The sequence below is a fragment of the Psittacula echo genome, assembly GCF_963264785.1.
Source record: "Psittacula echo genome assembly, chromosome: 16".
Classification (NCBI taxonomy): domain Eukaryota; kingdom Metazoa; phylum Chordata; class Aves; order Psittaciformes; family Psittacidae; genus Psittacula; species Psittacula echo.
In genome coordinates, this window is record NC_137752.1 from 8,990,784 (window position 1) to 9,014,258 (window position 23,475).

Sequence of the window (23,475 nt, forward strand, 5' to 3'; positions counted from 1 at the left end):
ATCTGAAATCTCTGGGTGTGCCTAAAAATCATATGAATAACTGCTTTATTACTATTATTAAAGTTATTCAATTATTCTATTTCTTCCAGCTTTGTGATTCATGCATCATCTTCTTCATCTTACTCCCAAGTCATTAATCAGAATACAAAGGGTTTTAATATCCAGAAAAGAGCTCTTCTATTTGGATTGACTCCTACCAGCAGAGCTCCCTGCTTTGAGAAGAATGCTGCATGGGAAGAACCATTACTGTTTGGGCAGACAACAACTCCTACTGAGCAAAAGCACTCTCTGACACATCTGTGGAAATTACTGCACTTTTATAACTGTTCTATTTGTACTGCTTTATTATTGAATTTTATTATCTATCCTAATATCTCTGGTTTCTACCTGCTCTTCAAAAGAGATGGATGGTGCATATCACCTACAGTAACAAAAAGTGGTTTTCCCCCTATAGCCAATTTTCAGCCAATTTAATATACCTGTTTTTCTATTGACTTACAAGGCTGACTGATATAATTCTTTTGAACAAGGAAGACAGTTGCACAGCATGAATAAATGCTATTAGCTTCCCAAGGAGATAATACAGTGCAGCGGCAGTGGTAAGCTTTCCTTTTTTCTTGTTTTGCTCCCATATGATATCTATTTTTAGTCAATAATTTTATTTGAGAAATAAAATGAAAAAAGAACATTGCTGTTTGTGGAACTTTTCCAATATGTTGCAGGAGCAGAAGGCTTGGATGGGAGATATGTAGCATCTCTCTCAAAAGACTGTTTTGTGGTGGCAGACATCATCACAGCAGTGTTAGGAGTGTGATATCAGAATGTCACTTACTTCCTTCTGTGACCAACCTTGGATTAGCACCACATTAGAATGCATTCTAATAAATGCAATTTAAAACAAACAATGTTGTCAGCTCTGGCCCAGGCACCCACTTCCCTTGGCTTGGGCTGAGATGTGGAGTACCAACATCATGCTGAAGTGCAATAAGAGAGTGATTCATCTGAGGGAACTTAAAAGCCTCCAGCAACAAGATGATTCATGCTTTGAGTGCTAATGGTGTTTTGCAGTAACTTCATTTTACTGATTTTGCATTTCCATATCAACTTCCATATCAAATGATTTACAAGCATCTGCATGAGCTCAGGTGTTTATATGTGAGCAGTCAGGTGCGACTCAGCTGAAGTTAAATAAGCCTCTACTTAATGTTTGAAGATAAGCTCAAGGCATCTTTCTAGATAAGACCCTTAAGCAGGAGGGGGCTACAAATCACTTGTAATAAAATATAATGATGCATCTTCTTTGAGCTCTTTTAGGCCTTGAAAAGCTAAGGATGAGATTCTGGTTGCAAACTGAAGGATGTAAACATGAATGATGGCTTAGATGAGCAATGGACCCAGTTCCCATTGAGGATAAAACCAGAAACTTCCAAAACTTCATTTCTGCACTTCACACCCCAGGGGCAGCTGGTACCTACACATCTCTGAAGAACTGGCCATTCGTGTCTTTCAGAAAGGTTTTCAGTTCTCACTCACTTCAGTCAAGGATGAATCTCCATTGACTGTGTGGATGGGTTTTCAATTCTCAGCAAGTTTATTCAGAGCAGCCCTGTGGAGAAGGACTTGGAGGTGTTGGTCAATGAGAAACTGAACATGACCCAGCAGTATGTGCTTGCAGCCCAGAAACCAACTGTATCCTGGGCTGCAACAAAAGGAGTGTGACCAGCAGGTCGAAGGAGGTGATCCTGCCCCTCTACTCTACTCTCGTGAGACCTCACTTGGAGCACTGTGTGCAGTTCTGGTGTCCTCAACATAAAAAGGACATGGAACTGTTGGAACAAGTCCAGAGGAGGCCACGAGGATGATCAGGGGCTGGAGCACCTCCTGTATGAAGATAGGCTGAGAACATCGAGGCTGTTCAGCCTGGAGAAGCTGTGAGGAGACCTCATAGCAGCCTTCCAGTATCTGAAGGGGGCCTACAAGGATGCTGGAGAGGAACTCTTCGTTAGGGACAGTAGTGATAGGAGGAGTGATGGCCTCAAACTGAAACAGCGCAAGTTCTGGTTAGGTGTAAGGAAGAAGGGTGGTGAGGCACTGGCACAAAATATATTTTGCCTGTTTCCACGGTGATGAGAGATGCTCTGAAAAACACTACTTTGAAAATCTATAGAAGCCTTTGTAGTGCTGTGATTTTATTAAAGATAGCAGTAATAACAATAAAATCCCAAGTCTCTGTAATGCCAGAGGTGTAAAGAAGAATTGGATTAAAATAGAAAGGTACTACCTCTGGTTTTGAAGTCCACAAGCCCAAATCAGAGGAAACTGGAGAATTACACCAACAAATACCTATTTTTCTGGTCTGATGTTCTTCCCAAGGCATCCCTTGTAACTCTCTACTGAAGGTAAGACGTTGAGCTAGGTGAACCATTGCTAAAATCCTGTTTGGCCTCTCTGATGTCCTTTTATTAAGAAACCAGGAATAGCTGAGACAAATGATGCTCCCAGTCATTTTGATCATGTTATACAAATAAACTGGTTTACATAGATATGAATCAAAAGAGCACACACATCTAACTGTGGAAGTTTTCAGAAACACCAGGAGTGCCTTTCAAGCTTGACTGGCCAGAAGTCAAAGAGTCATCTCCCATCGAAAATGCAGGGTTAGAAATGACTGCTCCTTCCATACTCAAACAAGTAGGAATGTTTCCAGTTAAAGCAATCTCATTTGAGTTCTGTGAGAAGCCCAGTGGCTAGGTGATAGTCCCAGGCTAGGACAGAAGAGAGGCTTGTGGACAGGACAGAAATGAGCATTAATTTGCTAGCTGTAAATAAGCCAAGGCAGGAAGGTGAATACAGAGACCCTCTGCGGACACATCCTAACATCATCGCTTTCAGCCACTTTGATGTGACCACTTTCTTCCTATGTCTCTGCCTAGAACATGCTTCCTACTTCAGAAACATCTTCCTGACACCCTTCTATGAAATTCCTCAAAGAAAATCCCACCCAACGTCTCCAGACCTTCACAGGCACCAATCACCAAACTCGAAGCCTGGGTTACCTCTAAGCATAGAGCTCTGGAGATCACAGCTCTGGGGCGCTGCTGGGAATAAGAAGAGATTACCCTGTGCAACAGAAAGGCAGAGCTCCAGAGTGATTTAGCGTACTGAATTGCAGCTGCACTGGGTAGAAAATGAAACAGGATTTGCATAGCTCTCTGTTTCACAGAAAGCCACTGATGGGGCGGGGGATGGCAGATCTGGGTAACTGTTCACCCTCTGACATCAGAAACCTCTGATGCAGCACTCGAGAATGCCGCTGCAAAATCCCTGATCAAGAACATGAAGCTCCTTCCCCTCTTCACAGCTGCATCCTACTTCACGCCCCCAGGTCCCCCTTTTTTTGTACTACGAGTGATGAAGGTTTTTTTCCGGATCACATGAGCCAGGATGAAGGGGGAAAATCCTGCCAGGAAAAGAGATGGGCTGCAACTTGAACCTGATCAAGGGAAGATACAGAGCAGTACCCTGAGAGCTATATAAGAACGTGCTCGGCACAAGAGCAAACACTTCTTCAGGTGAAGGAGTTGCATGAGTCAGCCATGCATGTGAAGGAAGACTTCGTTTCAAGGAGGCTTGGAGCCACTAACAGAACGTGTTTGTATTTCATCATCGCTACCCTTGTTGCGTTACTCATCTTTGCATTAGCCACCATCATGGTCTTAGTCGTTCAGAGGACGGTAAGAAATTTCTTACTTTATTCATTCTCCCTTTCTCCCCCTTTCTCTTCTTTCCCCTTCACCCTTAGTGTTTTCCCAAAATTATCCTGTGGCCAGAAAAACAGCCACTGCCTCCTCTTATAAATGCACCTACATGAATTAGGAGAGGGAAAGATGAAACAAAGAGGGAAAGAAAAGAACTTTCAACCTTTCTCCATGGGCAGCATTAATTTCTAGCATGCAATTCCTCTTCTGTAAATGGAAATGCAAAACTCACAATCTGAGATGCAAGTCACCCTCTATCCTGCCTGGTTAGGACAAGAGGTGGAGAGAAGATATAGTGCCTCAGTGTTTGCTACCTCTTTTTACATGTGTCTCAGTTCACTTCTTTGGAGAATGACCACTTTCTGAGATGGTCTGGTCTGGTTTCTAGAGTCTACATGCATTCCTTTGAAATATTGATGAATTTCAGTAATGGATATAACAAGAGACATCTCTGTGTGTGACACTGTGTGAATGCACCATGCTGTGGTGTGCCAGAACTCTCTTGAACTACCCAGGGCAGTGGATGTGGGCAAAGTAGCTCCCTTCTGCTCTCTTTTCTTGTCAGTCCCATTCTTGGGTGGGATTTTTAATGCAAAACTAAAGCTATGCAAGGATGACCGAGGATGTAAGTGAGGCAAAACCTCACAGGGTCTCACAAAAACAGCTGTTCCTTCTGCCTACAGACTATTTTTCCTTCTTAAAATGAAGAGAACGGCTCTCAAGTGCACCTGGGGTTGAATGAGGAATCAGTGAGAAGTTACAGCCAGGGAAGAGGCATAGGTGGTTGTGAATATAAAAGGCTTATTTCTAATCTTACCAGGAACATTGCCATGAACTTTACCGGGATGGAATGCCAGGTTAGACTATTTACAGGCTTTGAAATCTTACGGCAAATATCTAAGTGCTAAAGTACCACAACTACTCATAGAGTAAAAGCACCAGTGTGGGGCTGCTGGGGGAAATTGGCCACAGAAAACAAAATATGATCTTTCAGCTCAGTGTTTTCTCTTACTAAATTAACTCTGTGTAATTTGTGTGCCTCTGTATACACATTACCCAGAAATGAAACCATGAAGGCCTGACTGATATTTCTTTGTTGCACCTGAGAGGAGACATTTGCCTGAAATCAGTGTTCTTCCAAAAGAGAAGCAGTTTGGGCATAGTGAAAATGAGACATGGGGGTTTTCAAGTGACAAATAGTGGGACATTAAGGGACATATTTAAAATAACAGGCTGGATAATTACAGAATTGTCAAAGCTTTCCTATATAATGAGACTTTCATTTGTACTTATTATGAAAGTAAGCATTAAATTACATCTGCATCAGGATAAACACAGTCACACTATAGTTGCCAGAGGAACAATATTACTGAAAGAGTCAAGCTTTTCATTTAAAGGAGTAATGACATTATTGCAGCTGCTTTGGCAATGAGTTTGGCTGAAGGAGAAAGCAGGAAGCTGAGGTGTATGAGGAACACAAATAAAATCAAGCATCAATTTTACACTGAGAGGAATTTGGCAGTAAAAGCATAACTTGTGTTCTTGCTCTCAGGAAGCTGAAAGACCCCCAGGTTCTGAAGCAGCATAGTCATTCTCCATTCGTGACTAGTTTTAAACTTCCAGACCCGGGAGCAAGTGTTGTTTCTGTGAGACAGGTTCCTCAAGAAACTCCAGGGCTTACTCCAAAACTACTTTAGCTCATGGTCACAATGTTAGTATAAGGCTAGGCACAAACTCCTTTGGTAAATACTGTTGTGGCTGGGCTGAGCATTGTGTAGTATTGACTTCAGTAGCTCCATGACATGGAGTCTGGATGGTTCTTGCACCTGGAGCCCTGTAGACATTGAGTCTTACTGATGTAGGGATTAGAACATCATCAATTGGCTTAATTTCCTTTGTAACTTCTAAAGAGAGGACCAACATTTTGTGTGATCAGCGTCTTGGGAAGATCTGTTTTACTGTCCATATGTTGTCAGCTGGGTTATATGAGTGGTCCTTGACCACAGGGGCGATGGTGGCAACTTCATGCCCTTCCTATGCTGAGCTAGCAACTTTTCCTCTGCTCAAAGGAATGTTAGGTTAATGGGTCTTAGAGACAATGTAGGCCCTTGTAACTCATGCCTCAGGTACCACTGCATTAAGAGGAGGCTTCTGGTGGCAAGCAGTTCATACAGTCTCCTAGCCCCACTGCAGGTACATGCAAGTCATTGCTTGTCTTCTTTTTGATGAATTTACACTTGCCTGGTTTAAGATGAAGGATGATGCATTAGAAAGGGAAAATCAAACCGTGTAGAAACAAGGCAATGGTGTCATCCAATATCTGAGTGCTCTGAATAAAAGGAAATCCAACATGAAAGACCAAAACAAAAAAAGCAACTATGATTCCAGAGCTGCTTCTCTGAATCGAACAGCGCTGAAAATACACATTACCACCCTCACAAACACACTCCCATTTTCCAACACGCCAAGAACTTTCCTTTACACCTTGTTTTCAAGAAGGGTAGCACAGCACATTGGTATCAGACCTGGGAAGCATCACTTTGGGGAAGTAAACTATGTTTCTTGAAACCATGTGCAGTGCTTAAATCAGTCCGTTTCTTCATCTTTCACCTGCAGAAATCCTTGGCCTCAGGCCATTCACTTGTCTAGATCTTTCACAAATGACTATTTTTCTCTGGAGTAAGAATAGCTGCTCTATGGTGGTCAGTAGCCTTCATTTGTTTTCTTAACACTGTTATGAGAATGCCAACACATCCACCCTTCTGCCTGCCACTTTTCACTGCTGCTGGATATAGGCATATGTATGCATCTATGTATATATATATATACACATATCTATGTATGTGTATATACATATACACATCTATGTATTTATACATATACACCTATATAGATGTTTGTGTAAGTAGAGGGATATATGAAAATCAGTGAATAAGTATGGGACAGAAAGGGCTAGACAAATGTCATTTTAAGACCCACAGACCTCAGCAAATCTTACACTGTAGTGCAAGGAATGCTGTATCAGACACTTAGCCCACCTACCTCTATGGACAAATTCTGTGTGAATGTCCAAAGTCTGTAACCTGGCACAGTCCATCACTGCTCTGGACCTTGTAGACTTCATATTTTTAACCTCCAAACTGCGTGGGCAAATCTTTTCAGCACCGTTAAGGCACCAGTGTGGCAAATGCCAAGAGCCAGTGCAGTTGTTTCTATTTGCTGATCTAGTTTCCAAGGCTGCTGGAGTTAAAAATGTCAAACCCTTTTAGCAGTGGGACTGTTGTAACCAGAAATTGCTCCTACAGCACCTAGCATGATACAACCTATAGTACCTAATATGATAACAACGCTACAAGGATTTATGTCTGCTTAAAGGTAACCTTGTCACGCACTGCCCCACTCGGTGCCTATTGGCCCCCTCTGGCGGGCAACCCTGACATAAAGGAAAAGGTAAAAACCCCAAACACCAACTATTGCCCCGAAAGCAGATTTCCACTCGCTGAACACCAGAGGAAAACCACTGAGGCATTTTAGATAAGAAAATGCGTTGTTCCAACGCCTACTGTTGGTGTTGTGTACAGTGACAGTCACCTGCTGCATGAAGGGGTGCCTTTAATAGGGTTTGTTAGGACTGGAAAAACTGAATTTCACACAGGGCTCTGTTTCATGGACTCAACCAGGTTGGAGAAGCCCTTTAAGCTCATCCAGTCCAACCATTCCCAGCACTGCCAAGGCCACCACTAACCCATGGCACTGAGGCCTCATCTCCACGGGGTGTGAACCCTTGCAGGGACGGTGCCTGCAGCCCTGCCCTGGGCAACCTGTTCCAATGCCTGAGCACCCTTTGGGGCAGGAATTGTTCCTCAGCTCCATCTAAACCTGCCCTGGCGCAGCTTGAGGCCAGTTCCTCTTGTCCCATCCCTTGTTCCTTGGGAATATACACCAGCCACCTCCTGGTTCTATCCTCCTGTGGTGTGATACTCATTATGAGATCAGCTGCAGGGATGGTGTTCCACTTTCTGGTGTTTTCAATGCCAAGTTTCTACCTTTGCCTCTTGGCCAACCACCTGGAGTGCCACCTCCTGCCTTCCCCCTCAGCCAGAGGTGTGTAATGATGGTGGGAGGCTGAGTAAGAGACACAGGAGATCCTTGAGGCTCTTCTTCAAGTGGCAAAACTTCCTTTGAGGGCAGCAGCCCAAAACGCTTGTTCCCACAGAGTCACTGAGTGGACATGCTCTTGGGAGAGCCCTGGACCTTGTTCAGCTGACCCCAGGCCAGTTTTTAGGGGGCTGTGATTTGGAGGTGTGTTTTCTTGGGCTTTCTAGAAGCAGATACATACTCCAGTATGTTAAATGGTTAAACGACTATTTAGGGTTCTAACACAGGACATGTCCCTTTAGCAGCACCAGTCTGGCTCAGCCTGGGAAAACTTCATGAAAAATAACGCAAAAGAAGAAAAAAAATAACTTTCACTGGCACCTGATTATCATTTTCTCTAACGAAGCAAACTCAAACTATGCTACTTGCTGAGAAAAGACTGAGATCCGTCAGCAGCAGCACCCAGCTCACTTCAGACAGGGTGAAATTCATTGTCATGCATCCTGCCTGAGCTGGCACTGTAGAATTGAATTTCTCTGGGCTCCTGCTGCGTGACTCTTTGCATTCCAAATCACAGCATTACATGCAATATTTTTGCTGTCAGAAAAAGAAGAAATAGTGCCAGCAATATTTCAAAGCAATCTGTAAAGCTCTATTTGAATATCTATTCAATTGTCACTAAAATAAATTGCATTAGTATCTGCTGTTTCCACCCAATGGGAGACTTCCCAGGTGAGAACACAGTACATTAGTTCGTTTCTGTTGTCCTGACTCCAAAGCAAGCTGCGAGCCATCAGCCTTGGCCTGCAGGCCACCTCCAAGGGAGGTGCAAGATGAACACCTCATTGATGATAATGGTTCAATCAGTTTACCAAACACTTCTCTGCTGCCTGCTTTCATTTAGCATAATGTAACTGGGGACAGTGTCTCCATGCAGAAATGCCTTTAGCTCTCTGCAGAGGGCAGACATGCTCATACATAGCATTGGGAAGCAAGGCTTCTCTTCGCCCTGAATGCATGTGGGAGGGACATTCCAGTGCAAGAGTCCAAGACAGGAGCTGAGATGCTCCTTGAGAGCATTTTCAGCAGAATCTGTTCTCAGTCCCACATTTGATGATATGTGTGCATAGGATCCATAAGAGTTTGCAAGCGAGGAGGGCATGTAAAGGACCAAAAAGCTTGGAAATGCCTGGTGTTCCAAACTACAGCTTCAGGTTCCTCTTCTTCTAACCCGAAGACCTTCCTGCACAGTTTAGGAAGATAACCTGGAGAATTATTGTCTCAACAAATAACGTCTCCCCTGTCATACATGGGCATGGGGAGAGAAAATGAACAAATCATGTATTACAGATACCCAAATCATGTAGCACCTATGCCATCTGTCTGCAGGACACAGCATTTTGGTATTAGACTGAAAGATAATGCTACTTTGCTGAAAGCAGATGCAGCTTGACACTTCAGCCATGGTTGAAAACATGGCCACATTAGGCCAATGTCTAATTAAAAGTATTCTTAAATACCGAAGGCTAGAACATTAAATACCACAAATACACACAATCTGACTTTTCTCACTGTCCAACCATCTTCCTTCTCCGTGTGTTATTCCATTTACACACAGAAATAGTGCTTATGAACCACGATGAAGCTGTCTCCCACCACATACATGATGTGCCTCATTTCTCTAAGGAGATATTAATGTTCTGCTAAATCTGGTACCAGCTTCCTGTATTTCTTCTTCTTGGGCATCTGTTCAGTCACTGAAACAGGCTCCCCAGGAAAGTGCTCATAGCACCAAGCTTGTAAGAGCTCAGGAAACATCTGTACAATGCTTTTAGTCATTTAGCTTAATTTCAGGTAGTCCTGTGAGGAGCAGAAAGTTGGACTCGGTGATCCTTCAGGATCCATTCCAACTCCAGATATCATATGATTCTATGATTCCATGCTAAATAAGGCCTGGCCTCATTAGATTGCACAACTAGTCCAGGTAATTGGTATCCAGATAAGAAGAGCTGGTTTAGGCTAGCCTGAGGAAAAACCTCTCCCTGATACCGAAATCACCGTGGGACTGCCTGCGTTAGTGAGTGAAGGAATATGACTGAGTTTCAAGCACTGAGGCACTCTCAGTATCTTTCCTCAGTATCTTTTCTTCCCATTGGAAGAACTTCTTTGTTCCCTGAGGGCAATTGCTGGATGTTTACAAGCTGTCAGTGATATCATTTGTGTGGTGGTAATATGCAAGCAAGCACAGGTTTAAGGGTTGTACGTTTGGATGGCAGAGAGGTGTGATGAAGTAGGAGCAAGACCACAGATGAAGCCTACCATATTTCTCACTTGGAGCTTGTTTCCTGAGATGTTCTCAGGCCATGCTGACTGAGGATAACTGCCCATTCTGAACAGCAAGAAGTAGGAGGGAGCTGAAGCAGGACAACACCATCATTCTCCCACCTTGGGCTCTACATCTTTCACTTTTATCCAGCTATTGGCTTCCGATGGGCAGATATTGACTTTCTAGGGTTACAAACTCCCATTCTGTCCTGCTGTCTCCAAGCTTTGCAAGCCACAGAGTGAGGTTTTCAGAGCTTAAAAAACCCACACACATTTCGTACTGCACTGAGAGAATTGCTTCCTCTGTTGGAAATGTAGATTTTCTACATTAGAAGAAAAGGGCTGTGATGAAGTATGCCTGGGGGTGATCCTTGGAGGATCATCAGAGAGCTTCCCAGAGCTGTTTGCTCCACAGGAATCCCTCACTCACCTGTGAGGCTTTATCGGAGCCATAAGCTCTGTAGCAGCTGATGCTGGCTCCCTGCACATCAGGCTCTGTATTGCCTTCATGGCATGCAATAGAAACCATCACAATCCACTTTTAAAGCAAGGTTGTACTTGAAGATGGATATAACTCATGGAATAACCATCCCTTCTTTGCTTCTCTTTCAGGCAGCTGATCCTGCCACAGAGGGCATCGCAAAACCATTCAGGACAGGTAAGACACCTAAACAGCACTGTGATCTGTCTCATCTGTAATGCAAATATTGCCCCACATCCCAAATAAGCCAATTGCACACATCTTAACATTTCAGCCTTGGATAATTTTTTAAACTGAGACTCTTCTGTACTGGGCTTGTTTCATAGCCCACAAGTCTCAAGGTGGTTCCTGCATGTCCTTCCTGAGAACTTCACATCGTGCCTGACCATCACTTTTTCTGTTTTACAATTCCTGGGACCTGGAGGGATTTTCTTTGCCCTAGGACATCCTAAGCACATATTGCTTTCTATCAGCCCTTACAACTTTGTAAGTCTTTCTTGAGTTTTTTAGTGGTTTATTTTGTATGCAAAGTTCCTCAGAAATAAAGCTGCTTCTGAACACAGCCCTACTCTAATGCATCCCAAAAGGCACCCAAAAAGGAGCTTTGCAAACCTAGTGGGCTGCAAGGCATCAACCTCTCTGCCCTTGGTCCCCTGAGATGATGGAAAGTCCCCAGTGCTGCAAGGTGGTACGGACCCCAGGGCAGAGCCTCGCTCTTGTAAACCAGCATAAACTCAGAGATGTCACCAGAACTGTGCTGGTTTTCATGGCTGTTTTACCACCAGTGAGGAGGAGATAGTAAAAGCTGTGGGTATGGAGTCTAGTCAGCGACAGAGGAGGAGCCACAGATGCTGTATCTGTAGGTCAGTATTTTTCAAAGCAAAGCACCAGTGATACTGGTATTCCCAGGGCAGGGAGGAATGATCTCACTAATCCAAAATTGCATTGCAATATACATATGTGCATATATATATGTATATATGTATGTATTTTATACCAGGCAACCTATGCTGATTGTTTTTTCTCCTCATCACTAGCGGGCAGGTGCCAGGCAGGAGGAATGTGTTTTTTCCAGGAATGTACAAGATGCTGTTTTCATTAGCCAGAAACCGTTCTGTCTTCAGGTCAATAGCAGTACAGACACCCTCTTGCTCTGAAAGCAGCTGTTAAATCTGAGATGATGCCGTTAGTGAGAGACAAAGGAGGGAACGATAGAGAAACCCCACAAGGCAGGAGGAGTTGCAGGAACAGTTGAAAGCCGTTTGCAATGTGTATAAGGGCTCTCTCAGTCTCCCCCTCGCTGCCTATCAGTCTTTACTGTATGGCTCTGGCAGGGTAAAAGAGCACTGAAGAGTGAGGGAATTACAATGGCCTTTTATTTTCCTTTTAAAATATATCAAGCAGGGCTAATGGATTAATACATCCCAGTGGGTACTTTACTGAGGTACTTTTCCCTCAGCAGGGAGCTCTACCACGTGCTTCCAGGCACTGCTTGCTGACTTCAAAGCAAGGAGCTGTGGTGACCATTGCAAGGTCCCAACCAGCAGTTGTGGAATAGGAAGCAACAGAAGCATAAGAGATATTGCAAGGGACTGTGGTGAGGCTGAAGTTGCTGTGGATTTAGATTTGGATTTGGGTCTGCTTCTCAGACAGCCCAGATGCTGGTAGTGTGGTTTCGATGTATTTTGTACCTACCCTGTTCAAACCAGGGCTTCCAAGCCCTGCATTGTAAAAACGAGCCAGCTAGCAAAAAGTTAGTGCCGCTGAGTTGCCAGCTGGGTGCTCAGCCTTGCTCCAGCCCTGTGTTGGTACCTACTGGTGTGAAACATCTCAGAGATGCTAGTGGGGGATGCAGGACTGTGCTAGTGGGAACAGCTGGGGTTCACTAAGGCAGAGATTGCTTTGTAACACAAAGGGACGGTGGTCAGAACACAGCTACATCTTGGAGTTAATTCTGTAATATAAGAGCAGGAAACCCACAATGATTTCATTTAGATCCCCAATGAGATTATGTTGTATGAATAGCTAAATGCCAGTGGGCACTAACTCAGATTTACAGGTTTACATTCCTGACTCATGTTAGTCCTCAATGGATGGGTCTGCAGGTATCCCCAAGCACGATGTGGTATCACCTAATTGAATGTCTGTGTGAAAAATGGCACCAGCCTCCTCCGATCCTCTATGCTGTTGCCAGTGGAGTGCCTGAGCAACAGGGGGAAAGACCGAAATTCATCATGAATTTTGTTTGCGAAATGTTCTTCCTGTGGAAAATATTTCTGTCATCCACATTTGGATGAGAGATGAAACTCATCCACATTTCATAAATACCAAATCATACATTAATATGGGTGAGACAGGGGTTATTGTTAGGTTCATTTTTTGGAGGGAAATCTAAGTCACAGATAAATTTATGACCTGACAACATCTGGAGAGTTTCAGCCTTCATCAACTCCTTGCTGTCTTCTCCAAGCCTCATTTCCCTATAAATGTAATCCTGGCCTGATGGCTTTTCTTGTTATTTTGAGCTGCAAAGACAAAATACCAAAACATCTTCTTATTTATAAAAGGAAAACGCTGCAGCTACATAGGCACACATACACACGCTGCTTATAGGCATCTTTTTCTGGTGGTAAGATCCATTAGCAGCTGGTGGACAGAGCATGAAAGGAAACCCCACATTCCATTCAGAGCTTCAATGGAAAATAGGTTCCCAAATAAAACTCTGGCTCTGAGAAATTACTGTAATACAGGTGCTATTCCCATCCTTGATACCCTGGAGTAAACCAGGCTAAAGCCAGTGAAGCAAACAAGCCCTTCCAGGTTTGCAGATCTATCTGGGTGCAGTTTGGCCTTCTGCAACTAAATCTGGTCTCTTTCAGCTTGGAATTGTCCCAGTGCAACACTAATGAAACTGTGGGTTGTTAGTCACAAGTGCCATGATGGTGGGTTCTTCAGAAATGGATATTTCGTGTTTGGACTGTAGAGCTTTTTGCTTTCTCAGCTTCAGTACACATACGTGTTTGTGTGCGTATATGCAGAACTGTATGAGGTTCTGTCTGCTCTGAGGTGAGGGCAGATGAGCTGTTTCTCAGTTTGAAACATTTTGCCAAGCCTGGGCTTGCAAATGCTATAAAGAGTGCACAGGCAATCTCTGAGGCCAGCATCCAGAGCAAACTGCAGCTAGGCAGATTCCAGGTAGTCATAAAGAGGGCTGTTAGCTTTCTTAATTCATAATGAGATTATCAGTATTGCTACAAGATGCAGAATGTTAGATCTTCCATCTCTCCAATACTTAAAATGCAAGTTAGAGATTAATACATATATGGAGAGATTAACAGCTCACGAAATTATGTGGCCTTAGGCTACAGAAGCCTGAATAGTTTTGGCCTTTACATGTTTTGCAGTATCGGGTGTGCAGTGATGAGATTGTACTGACTGCTTCCTAAATTTGGAGGACAGAAAGGGATACTTCTAAAGTTTATGGTTTTGGAAGAAGGTAAAATTGGCACTGAGTTCAGCGTCATTTCAATGCACAGGATCAGAGTGGCAGTCCTTGGGCTCTCAAGAACCAAAGGCACTTGGTACATGTGTGACAGCATCACTCAGCTGGCACAGTCTATCAATGCCAACAAGCAGCTGTTTGCAGGACACTGAACTGGAAGGAGAGAGCTTAAGATACCTACAGGGGCTTCTTACAGCAGCTGCTGAGACATAACATTAGGCAAGTTCTGCTAGCTCAAGCGTGCTGACAGAGATGCATGAAATCGTCTTGCTTAATTTTACAGGCACTTAAATCAGTGGGGGGTATGCAGGAATTGAAAGCTGTTTGTTGCCAGCCCGTAATTCTTTAGTTCATAAAATAAGTTCAGGTTCTTGTCCTGCTTTTGTGCCTGTTCACACTCAGCCTTCAGCTAGTTGTAATACCATAGATACTGCAGAGGAATCCCATAGTAAGAGATGACAGCTACTAAGACAAGCTTCAGAAATCGCATTTGAGGGGCTTTCCGTGCCAGGTAGCAAGATTTTGCACTCTGGCATGCCACTTTCAGCTGCTGGTTTCACTGCCCTTTGTCTGTGCTCCCATTATACTCAACTGAAAGTCAGGAAAACTGAGGCAGTGAGGAAATCTCCCCAGGCATCACGGGGATGGTGGTACCAGGCATCAGGAGTGCCACATCTCTTTGGACCTGGCTGGCAGCAGCCCGTATGTCCACGTGTCCCACAGACCTTGGATTCCTCCTGGCTGGACAGGGTCCTGTTGTGTTTTGATGTTTCTTGTTTGTCTACAGAAAATCTGGAGAGGGGCTTTGGACAAGGGCCTGTAGGGACAGGCCAAGGGGAATGGCTTGAACCTGCCAGAGGGGAGACTGAGATGAGCTCTTAGGCAGAAGCTCTTCCCTGTGAGGGTGCTGAGGCGCTGGCCCAGGGTGCCCAGAGGAGCTGTGGCTGCCCCATCCCTGGCAGTGTTCAAGGCCAGGTTGGACACAGGGGCTTGGAACAAGCTGCTCCAGTGGAAGGTGTCCCTGCCCGTGGCAGGGGTTGGAGCTGGAGGAGCTTTAAGGTCCCTTCAACCCCATCCATTCCATGATTTTATGATGAGGCTCCTTCCGTTTTGCAGTGTAGGTGAGGCTGCAGCTCCTCTGAGTCCCATTTCAAAGTCTCCTTTGGCGCAGTGGGGAAAAACTGCATTAAGCTCACAGAAATAGTCTGGGCCTTTTCCTCATGGTTGCTCCCTCTGGATGCTCATCCTATAGTAAAGGGATCAGGAAGACAAAAGTGAATTATCTCCTGGTACCTTCTTTAGGGCAGAAGAGTTCAAATGGCTTCCTACTTAGACTCCTTCCTTACTAGCAGGCTTCCTTAAAGTAGCCTGATCTACACTGGAAGACAACAAACCAGTGAGGTCTCTTTGGTATTTAATCCTAAATGTGGCTTTACTTTTCCTCTTTCTCTTGTTTTTTTTTAAATTCATATAATCCTGTTGACTTCAGTGGGATTACTTCAGATTTACAATTACTAGTGCAAAGCAAATTAGAGGATGTGATTGAATATATGCATCAATCAGGCCTGAAACTGGAGTAATTTCAGTCTCTCCTGGCTTGTGCTGAAATGCTACTTTGCTACTTGAGAAATAAAACAAGAAAATAGTTATTAGCTGCCTTAGCAAAGTGCGAGCCGGAAATGTCGTTATAAACCCATTTTTTCCCATAACTTGCCTTCTCAGAAACACAGCTGATGTCACCAAATAAATGCTTTAAACACACACACACAAAACTTGCTGACATCAATAAATGTAAGTACAGCTTTGGAAATGCAAAGTGCAGCTAGCTCAGTGAGGGGTGAGTCTTGAGTGAAGCCAAGACTCTCGAAACAGCTCATGACTGATGGGGCTCCTGGTTGCATCAGGCTGTTTGTAGAAATTACTGTAATACAGGTGCTATTCCCATCCTTGATACCCTGGAGTAAACCAGGCTAAAGCTGGTGAAGCAAACAAGCCCTTCCAGATTTGCAGATCTATCTGAGTGCAGTTTGGCCTTCTGCAACTAAATCTGGTCTCTTCCAGCTTGGAATTGTCCCAGTGCCATACTAATGAAACTGTGGGTTGTTAGTCACAAGTGCCATGATGGTGGGTTCTTCAGAAATAGATATTTCGTGTTTAGACTGTAGAGATTTTTGCTTTCTCAGCTTCAGTACACGTATGTACAGCACTTTGCTTGCTTCAGGAGATATTGCAAGGCTGCAACTCCCAAAGGCTGCTTGAGCAGCAGGGGATTTTCTGCTTTATAGGCTAAACTCTCTAAATGCCACCGAGTTTCTGTCAAAGTACAATCCCTTCTTGCAGGGCACTTGTAGTGGGAGCAGGCTCAGAGCGCTGACTATGCATGACCAGAGACTGTCGTTACCACCTTAACAGCTTCAGTTGGAAATAAGGGCCAGAAGGGTTTTCTCCTACCCTATGACATCTCCCCACATCACTACAGCACTACATTGACATGACTAACATCAGGAAAGTAGGCTTTGGTTTTTCTTTGGGGATTTCCAGCACAGCTAAGGGACTTTGATATGTGGCTTGCTCAATCTTGGAGTGCAGTGAGAACCTGTTTCTCTCAAAAGTGTTTAACTGCTGCAAACAGAGAAAGATTGCGATTCTTTCAAGACATCCCCAGCCTCTTTCTCCAACAGTGAGTGCAGAGGGTGCTACTTTACAAATCACTGACAAGGGGGACTTGAGGGGACCAGCTTCTCCCTGATCTATCCCTTCTGACCAAGTGCTTCTTAGAAATCAGGCCATACAGCTAGTGCAAGGGTCTGGAGATCTGAATTCTTTTTTTGACCCTTAGTTTTAGGAATCCTATGAAACTTGAGATCCATGTCTCATTGCATTTAGTTGACTCCTTCTAATTCATGTAAGGAACATGCAATATGTTATCTGACGTCATGAAGTAGCACCAAGATGTGCTAGAACTTAGTTTGGTGTATTAACCCATCCTTCCGAGACCCTGAGAATGGGTGACTCTAACACTGATGTTATAAACTGAGTCACAGGATCTCCACAGTCATTGTATACCCTGGGAGAGGGAGCTGCAAGCACAGCCAGGAGATGTAAAGAAGAGCCAAAGCAATAAGAAATAACCATCCACCCTGTTTGGTTGCAAACACTGGGATATACACTGTTTTTCTGAGTCTGTATCTTGTCCCTGTATCCATGTGCCCATGGACTGCACGGGACAGTGCAAACTGCTGTATATAACCACAAAATAACAGAGCAATAATCAGCTCTCCTGCATGCTATTCAAGCTGCTGTTGCTTGTTGCTTTGGAGCTGCTGCTGTGGGGGTTGTCCGGGGTTGTCCATAGCACAGTTATAGCAAATAGAATCATAGAATCATAGAATAGTTGGGATTGGAAAGGACCTTGAGATCATCCAGTTCCAACCCCCCTGCCATGGGCAGGGACACCTCACACTAAACCATGCCACACAAGGCTCTGTCCAACCTGGCCTTGAACACCGCCAAGGATGGAGCATTCACAACTTCCTTGGGCAACCCATTCCAGTGCCTCACCACCCTCACAGTAAAGAATTTCTTCCTTAGATCCAATCTAAACTTCCCCTGTTTAGGTTTTAACCCGTTACTCCTTGTCCTGTCACTACAGTCCATAATGAAGAGTCCATCCCAAGCATCCTCATAGGCCCCCTTCAGATACTGGAAGCTGCTATGAGGTCTCCACGCAGCCTTCTCTTCTCCAGGCTGAACAGCCCCAACTTTCTCAGCCTGTCTCCATATGGGAGGTGCTCCAGTCCCCTGATCATCCTCGTGGCCTCCTCTGGACTTGTTCCAACAGTTCCATGTCCTTTTAATGTTGAGGACACCAGAACTGCACACAATGCTCCAAGTGAGGTCTCACGAGAGTAGAGTAGAGGGGCAGGATCACCTCCTTCCACCTCCTGGTCACACTCCTTTTGATGCAGCCCAGGATACATGAGATGCCAAATGCTGACAGCATTTTACAGTACAAAACCAGCAGGAGTGGTCACTTAATCTGTTGTTTCCCTCAGGGAACACCTCCGAAGACTATTTAAGAATCCTACAGAATGTCCCGACCAAGGGAGCGGCCGCGTACATGAGAGGTCAGTGGGGAGTTCAGTGTTGGCAAGGAGAGGTTGCAGAAGTGGTTGAAGAGCAGGCTGTTTGTTATTCAAACTGGGTTTAGTGGCAAGCGTCTTTTTGACCAAATGGGTATTTTGTAAGTAAAAACATTCTTAGCTTTCCTGAAATGTGGGTGTCTTGGGTAAAGCCCCAGTCTGGCCACATAAACTCTGTTTTTTTAACTTGATAAGGAAAAATCTATAAGTAAATACCTTCTGCACACAAACACATGAATATACACCTCCTTTATTTCCATTGAAGTACTGCAGAAGGCCACTTCTACTGCATCTCCCTGGGTTTCCCAAAGGCTGTGTAGGTCCTTGGAACTCTCTATCACCCCACTTTCATGTGTGAATTCCTAGTCATCTGGCCAGGGCCTTTTTTTGGAGCTTCCTATGGGAAAACCTCTGAATAGGTATCTGTTTATCAGGAAACACACTGCTGTAGGTCACCTAACGCTAAATTCAGGTCAGTAGAGCTCAGCAGCTCATTTTAAAGTTTGTTTGCTTTCCTTTCTAGTGTCCAATCCAGTAAACAGTTCAAAACTGAGCTTGGTTGAGAAGGGCATTTGTGAAGACATCCAGTGCGAGAGAGAAGAGCTGGTGATAAAGAAACAAGGCCTCTATTTGATCTATTGCCACTTGAACTTTCATTTCCCCAGCTGTTCAAACAGTCCCACCGACCTCAAGATAGAGCTCCTTGTGAATGACCAAGTCAACAGGCAAACGTTATCCACATGGTGCGCCTCCGAAACATGCCATGAGAAGACTTTTAAAACCTTGTTCCAGCTCCATTTGACACCCCTGAATGTGGAGGACCGAGTATCAGTAACACTCAATCATCCTAAATTCTTGAATGAAATTTTTCTCCCCAATGAAAATGTTCTTGGAGTCTTGAGGTACAGTGATGAAATGTGAGCAGCTCTCTGACTTCCCACTGCTGCCCAGATTGATCTTTCCCTGAACAACAGTAGTCTGCTTTTACTAGGCAACACCTTTAGGAACTTTGTGAGTATCCCAGAACAAACCCTAAAACACTGCAAAGCCCACACCTGACAATTCTTCTGGTGAGATTTGGGGTTGGATTGTTGTTGGACTACCCAGCATATAACCCACATTATCTGCCAATGGTTCCTCAAAACAATACTGTGTAAACTCAGATTAAAACATAACCAGATTATGGGAAGAATACACAATATTGAGACTTGTTGGCTAATGGACCATTGGCAAGGTGCCTGTGCTCATGAGATGGGAGAATCTTTTTAACTGAATTTTATGGAGTAGTATTTTGACATGGACTTACCAAAAAACTAACAGTCGAAGCTTGTAATCCAGGTTTTCTTTACAATGACCATGCAACCATAACTCTGGAGTAGGTTTATGGATAGAATGTCTGAAAGCAAAGACAACGATATTACTGAGTTTCAAGCTAAAACTCTGAGACAGGACCCAGAAGATAGGGGATTTACAGGATATTTCTGTGCTGCATCCCGCTACGGACTTTGTGCAATTTACTTCCACGTGTCTTCCTTTTCACTATTTATCCATCTTTTCTATTTAAATATTAAGCTCTTTGGGGCAGAGGCTCTGTATATGCACAATGCTCAGTCTCTGGTCTCACCTGGGGTTGCTAGACCTTTTCATAACAAATATTAAAACAGTAATCTGGTTGTAGATCTAGCCACATAGCAAAGCTCGTTACTGTATGTTTTCCTTGAATCCTGCCCTGCCTGTTTGACAGAAGCCCGCATGACACCAGGCCACACTGGTGTGGAAATACACCTCTAATGCTTTCATCTTCTGAAAAGCCAAAATTTAGATTTGAGGTCCAGACTTTCCCAGAAACAATTTCAGGCCTGGCCCTCAGCCAGGAGCTGTGGAGTTTGCGCAGTCCAGAGGACAGATTTTATCTGAGCTTCTTTGGCTTAGTGGAATCCTTAGATAATGAAGGATTAAAGAGTAATCTCAGGCTCTCTTAGTCTATGAATTGCAGTAACACAGCATGTATTTGAGATTTAACTTTTACAGTGTGAAGATAGGACCAAAAAGTTACAAAAGCTGGTACCAGTTCACTCTTTTCTCTTTTCCCTTCATCCCTGAGATCCTACTAAGGTTCTATTCTTACAGTATTCAAGTTTTTCCCCTTGTGTTCCTGTATTTTCTTTCCTTTACATGTCTAGAGCTCAGTGGACTGTTCAGATCAAAACATTTAGTCACAGATTTAGTTTTTAGCTTCAGAAACGTAGTGTCTTCTTAGTCAAGCTTAGTTGATGTTGTCAACTGACGTAGTTTAGTTTGCATGAACACACTCAAAAATGCTCCTAATAGTAGTAATCTGTTAATTGTGCTATGTCACCAGAAACTGATGGTACAGAGTGGTGAGGTTTCATCCCATTGACCAAGTGACTTCAAAATGCACAAGAAACTTTCAAAGGGTTCATGAGCAATTGGCAGGATTCATTGCTAGAGATACTGTTTTGATACACAAAGAATCATAGAATGCTTAGGGTTGGAAAGGACAAAAATTCCTTTTGTTGTTAATGTGGGGAAAAAAGGAAACAAAACTAAATCCATGTTTTCTTTCTTTCTTGCCTATGACATTATAACCTCCACTGAGATGTTCTCACCTCCCTAGGCCCTATAAATCTCTCAAGTCTCTGAATAGGGTTTTTAACCTCTATCTGCCTTCACCTCGATGCACACAACGGGTGCCCAGAGAAGTTTAAGCAAGCCCAGCAGTCAGGAATCATAGCTCCTGAATATAGAAAAGGCAGCTAATGAATGAAAATATACATTTACTCACACGTAACGACCCACTCATTTTTCCTAACGGCTTTGAATCGAAAGAGAAAGACCATTCTTTTAAAAGAAAATAAATCAGTGCTCTGCATAGGATGATTTTATTCTATTATTTTACCAGAAGGAGAAAATCCTAACAAAGCAGTGCTAAGCTTCTCAGCCTCAGGCTTTTTAATACCACAGGATAAAGCAATCTGGCCTCTACTCTGTTGTCTCTGAGAAATAAGAATGAATCATAGCCATAAAGAGAACCCATTAATAGTGTGCAATTTTGCCATCAGTTAGACAATGTTAAATATCTTCCAGCGAAACAAGACCCTGAGCCAGCTGCAGCCTCCATGGTTCCTGACGGACTCCGACACTTCACTCTTTCACCCTTTTGCCTTCTCTTATTTCCTAGAGTTTTGAAGCAGGTCATTTTGGACAAAAATCCTGTACTACAAAGAAGTCCAGGCTGATCCTTCACACAGTGTGGTCCTTTCAGCCACATCAGCAGCAATTCACTTTGGGGAACAACCCATTTCCACGGTCTTAGCTTCACCATATGCAGCAGATAAGCTTTTCTACAGGAGGATCCTCACTCTTCTGAGGAGCACCTCAGCCCTAGAACCCCTGCTCTGGTTTCCCACCACAGGGCTCAGCCCATGAGAAAGGGGGCCTGAAGAAAGCCCTGAAGTCATGGAGAAACTCTGAAAACCCCTCCCCTTGCCCTCAGATGTGGCAAACGTGTGGCTTTCTGTGCATATGCTCTATTGCTAACTTGACCAGAAACAGGAAGCATCAGCAGTCTCACAAGCAAGTCTGCTCTGTTGAGGTTTCTTGGCGCATTGCAGACACCAAAAAAGCTGCATTGTTAAACTGTTTTCTGCTTGGCTAAGGAGTATCTGTAGGTGTTAATGTATGCCATTATTTGTAGATTGGTGGGTAGGAAAGAATGTGTGTTGTTGGCTTAATTCTGGCTGTTGTTAATTGCTATAGAATATTTTTCATAGGGACCTACATAGAAGATAAGTCAATGCAGTTCACTTCCAGCCAAGCTCACCTGGGGTAGCAAATCAAAATCAGATCAAGTTTAGTTTAGATGACAGAGTCAGATCCGAAGTTCACCCCAACTGTGAAGACTTCAAAACCAGGATTGCAATTAAACTTCACAAGGCTTGGTGACACCTCCCATGAAATTAGTCTGACCCCAAACTCCTCAAAGCTCAGATCTGAAAACCAGTCACAGCTTATCTGACACAGATTCATTATTTAGGTTCTGCAACTGCTTGCTGAGGAACTCGGGAGTTTTGCATTCATTTCAAGTCTGGTTTAGTTTCATTTCACTCTCCTCAGCCCTTCCTACAGGCAGGAAATATCACAGTCACTGAGAGAGAAATCCTTCACTGTGCCATGGGCTAACCAGGGGCTCTGTGCTACCTAAAAATGCACAGCAGTCCTATTTTAAAGATCCCACTCGGATCAATAGTGTCTCAGCCTTCTTCTGCAAGGCAGCCACCTGACTCTGCAGCCCTCTTGTGCACTCAGATTCCTTTGGAGAGCAAAAAGCATTCTGCAAAACCTTTGCCACTTGCTATGCTCTTTGAATTACTATTATTATTCTTTGTAATGTAATAACATTACTACAAGCAGCTATATTTTTCCTGAAGTGAAAGTAAGAAAGAGACTACACAGCTCAACTAACCAGCCAAAAAGTGAAATGAATAAGAAGCCTTTGCTTTTTGGGACCTCTAGCTGGGCCTTACTCTCTGGTCTTCAAAGACTGGAAATGATACAACTTTTGTTTGAGTCCCTGAGGTCCCTGAGGACCCAGAGGAAGTTGGGAAATTGGAGCAGTTTGCCTTAGTCGATGAGGACTGGGTTAGGGAGCAATTGAGCAATCTGGACATCCATAAATCCATGGGTCCAGATGGGATGCACCCCCAGGTACTGAGGGAGCTGGCGGAAGTCATTGCTGGACCACTCTCCATCATCTTTGCCAAGTCTTGGGAAACGGGAGAGGTGCCTGAGGACTGGAGGAAAGCAAATGTCACTCCAGTCTTCAAAAAGGGCAAGAAGGAGGACCTGGGTAACTATAGACCGGTCAGCCTCACCTCCATCCCTGGGAAAGTGATGGAGCACCTTATCCTTGATGCCATCTTAAGGCATGTCAAGGATAAGAGGGTCATTAGGGGCAGTCAACATGGCTTCACCAAGCGGAAGTCGTGCTTGACCAACCTCATAGCCTTTTATGGAGAAATAACATTGTGGATGGATTATTGCAAAGCAGTGGATGTGGTCTACCTTGACTTGAGTAAATCGTTTGACACAGTCTCCCACAGCATCCTCACAGCTAAACTGAGGAAGTGTGGTCTGGATGATCAGGTA

General features: G+C 44.0%; 1 protein-coding gene across 1 annotated transcript; it reads left to right on the forward strand.

Moving 5' to 3' along the window:
* Positions 1 to 3,245: 3,245 nt before the first annotated feature.
* Positions 3,246 to 19,227, forward strand: TNFSF8 (TNF superfamily member 8; the record flags this gene model as incomplete). The annotated part of the gene is made up of 5 exons (XM_080630380.1): positions 3,246 to 3,258; positions 3,508 to 3,734; positions 10,794 to 10,839; positions 18,220 to 18,291; positions 18,830 to 19,227. 5 exons carry the CDS (start codon positions 3,246 to 3,248, stop codon positions 19,225 to 19,227), a joined length of 756 nt encoding a protein of 251 aa, XP_080486506.1.
* Between the last annotated feature and the right edge of the window lie 4,248 nt (positions 19,228 to 23,475).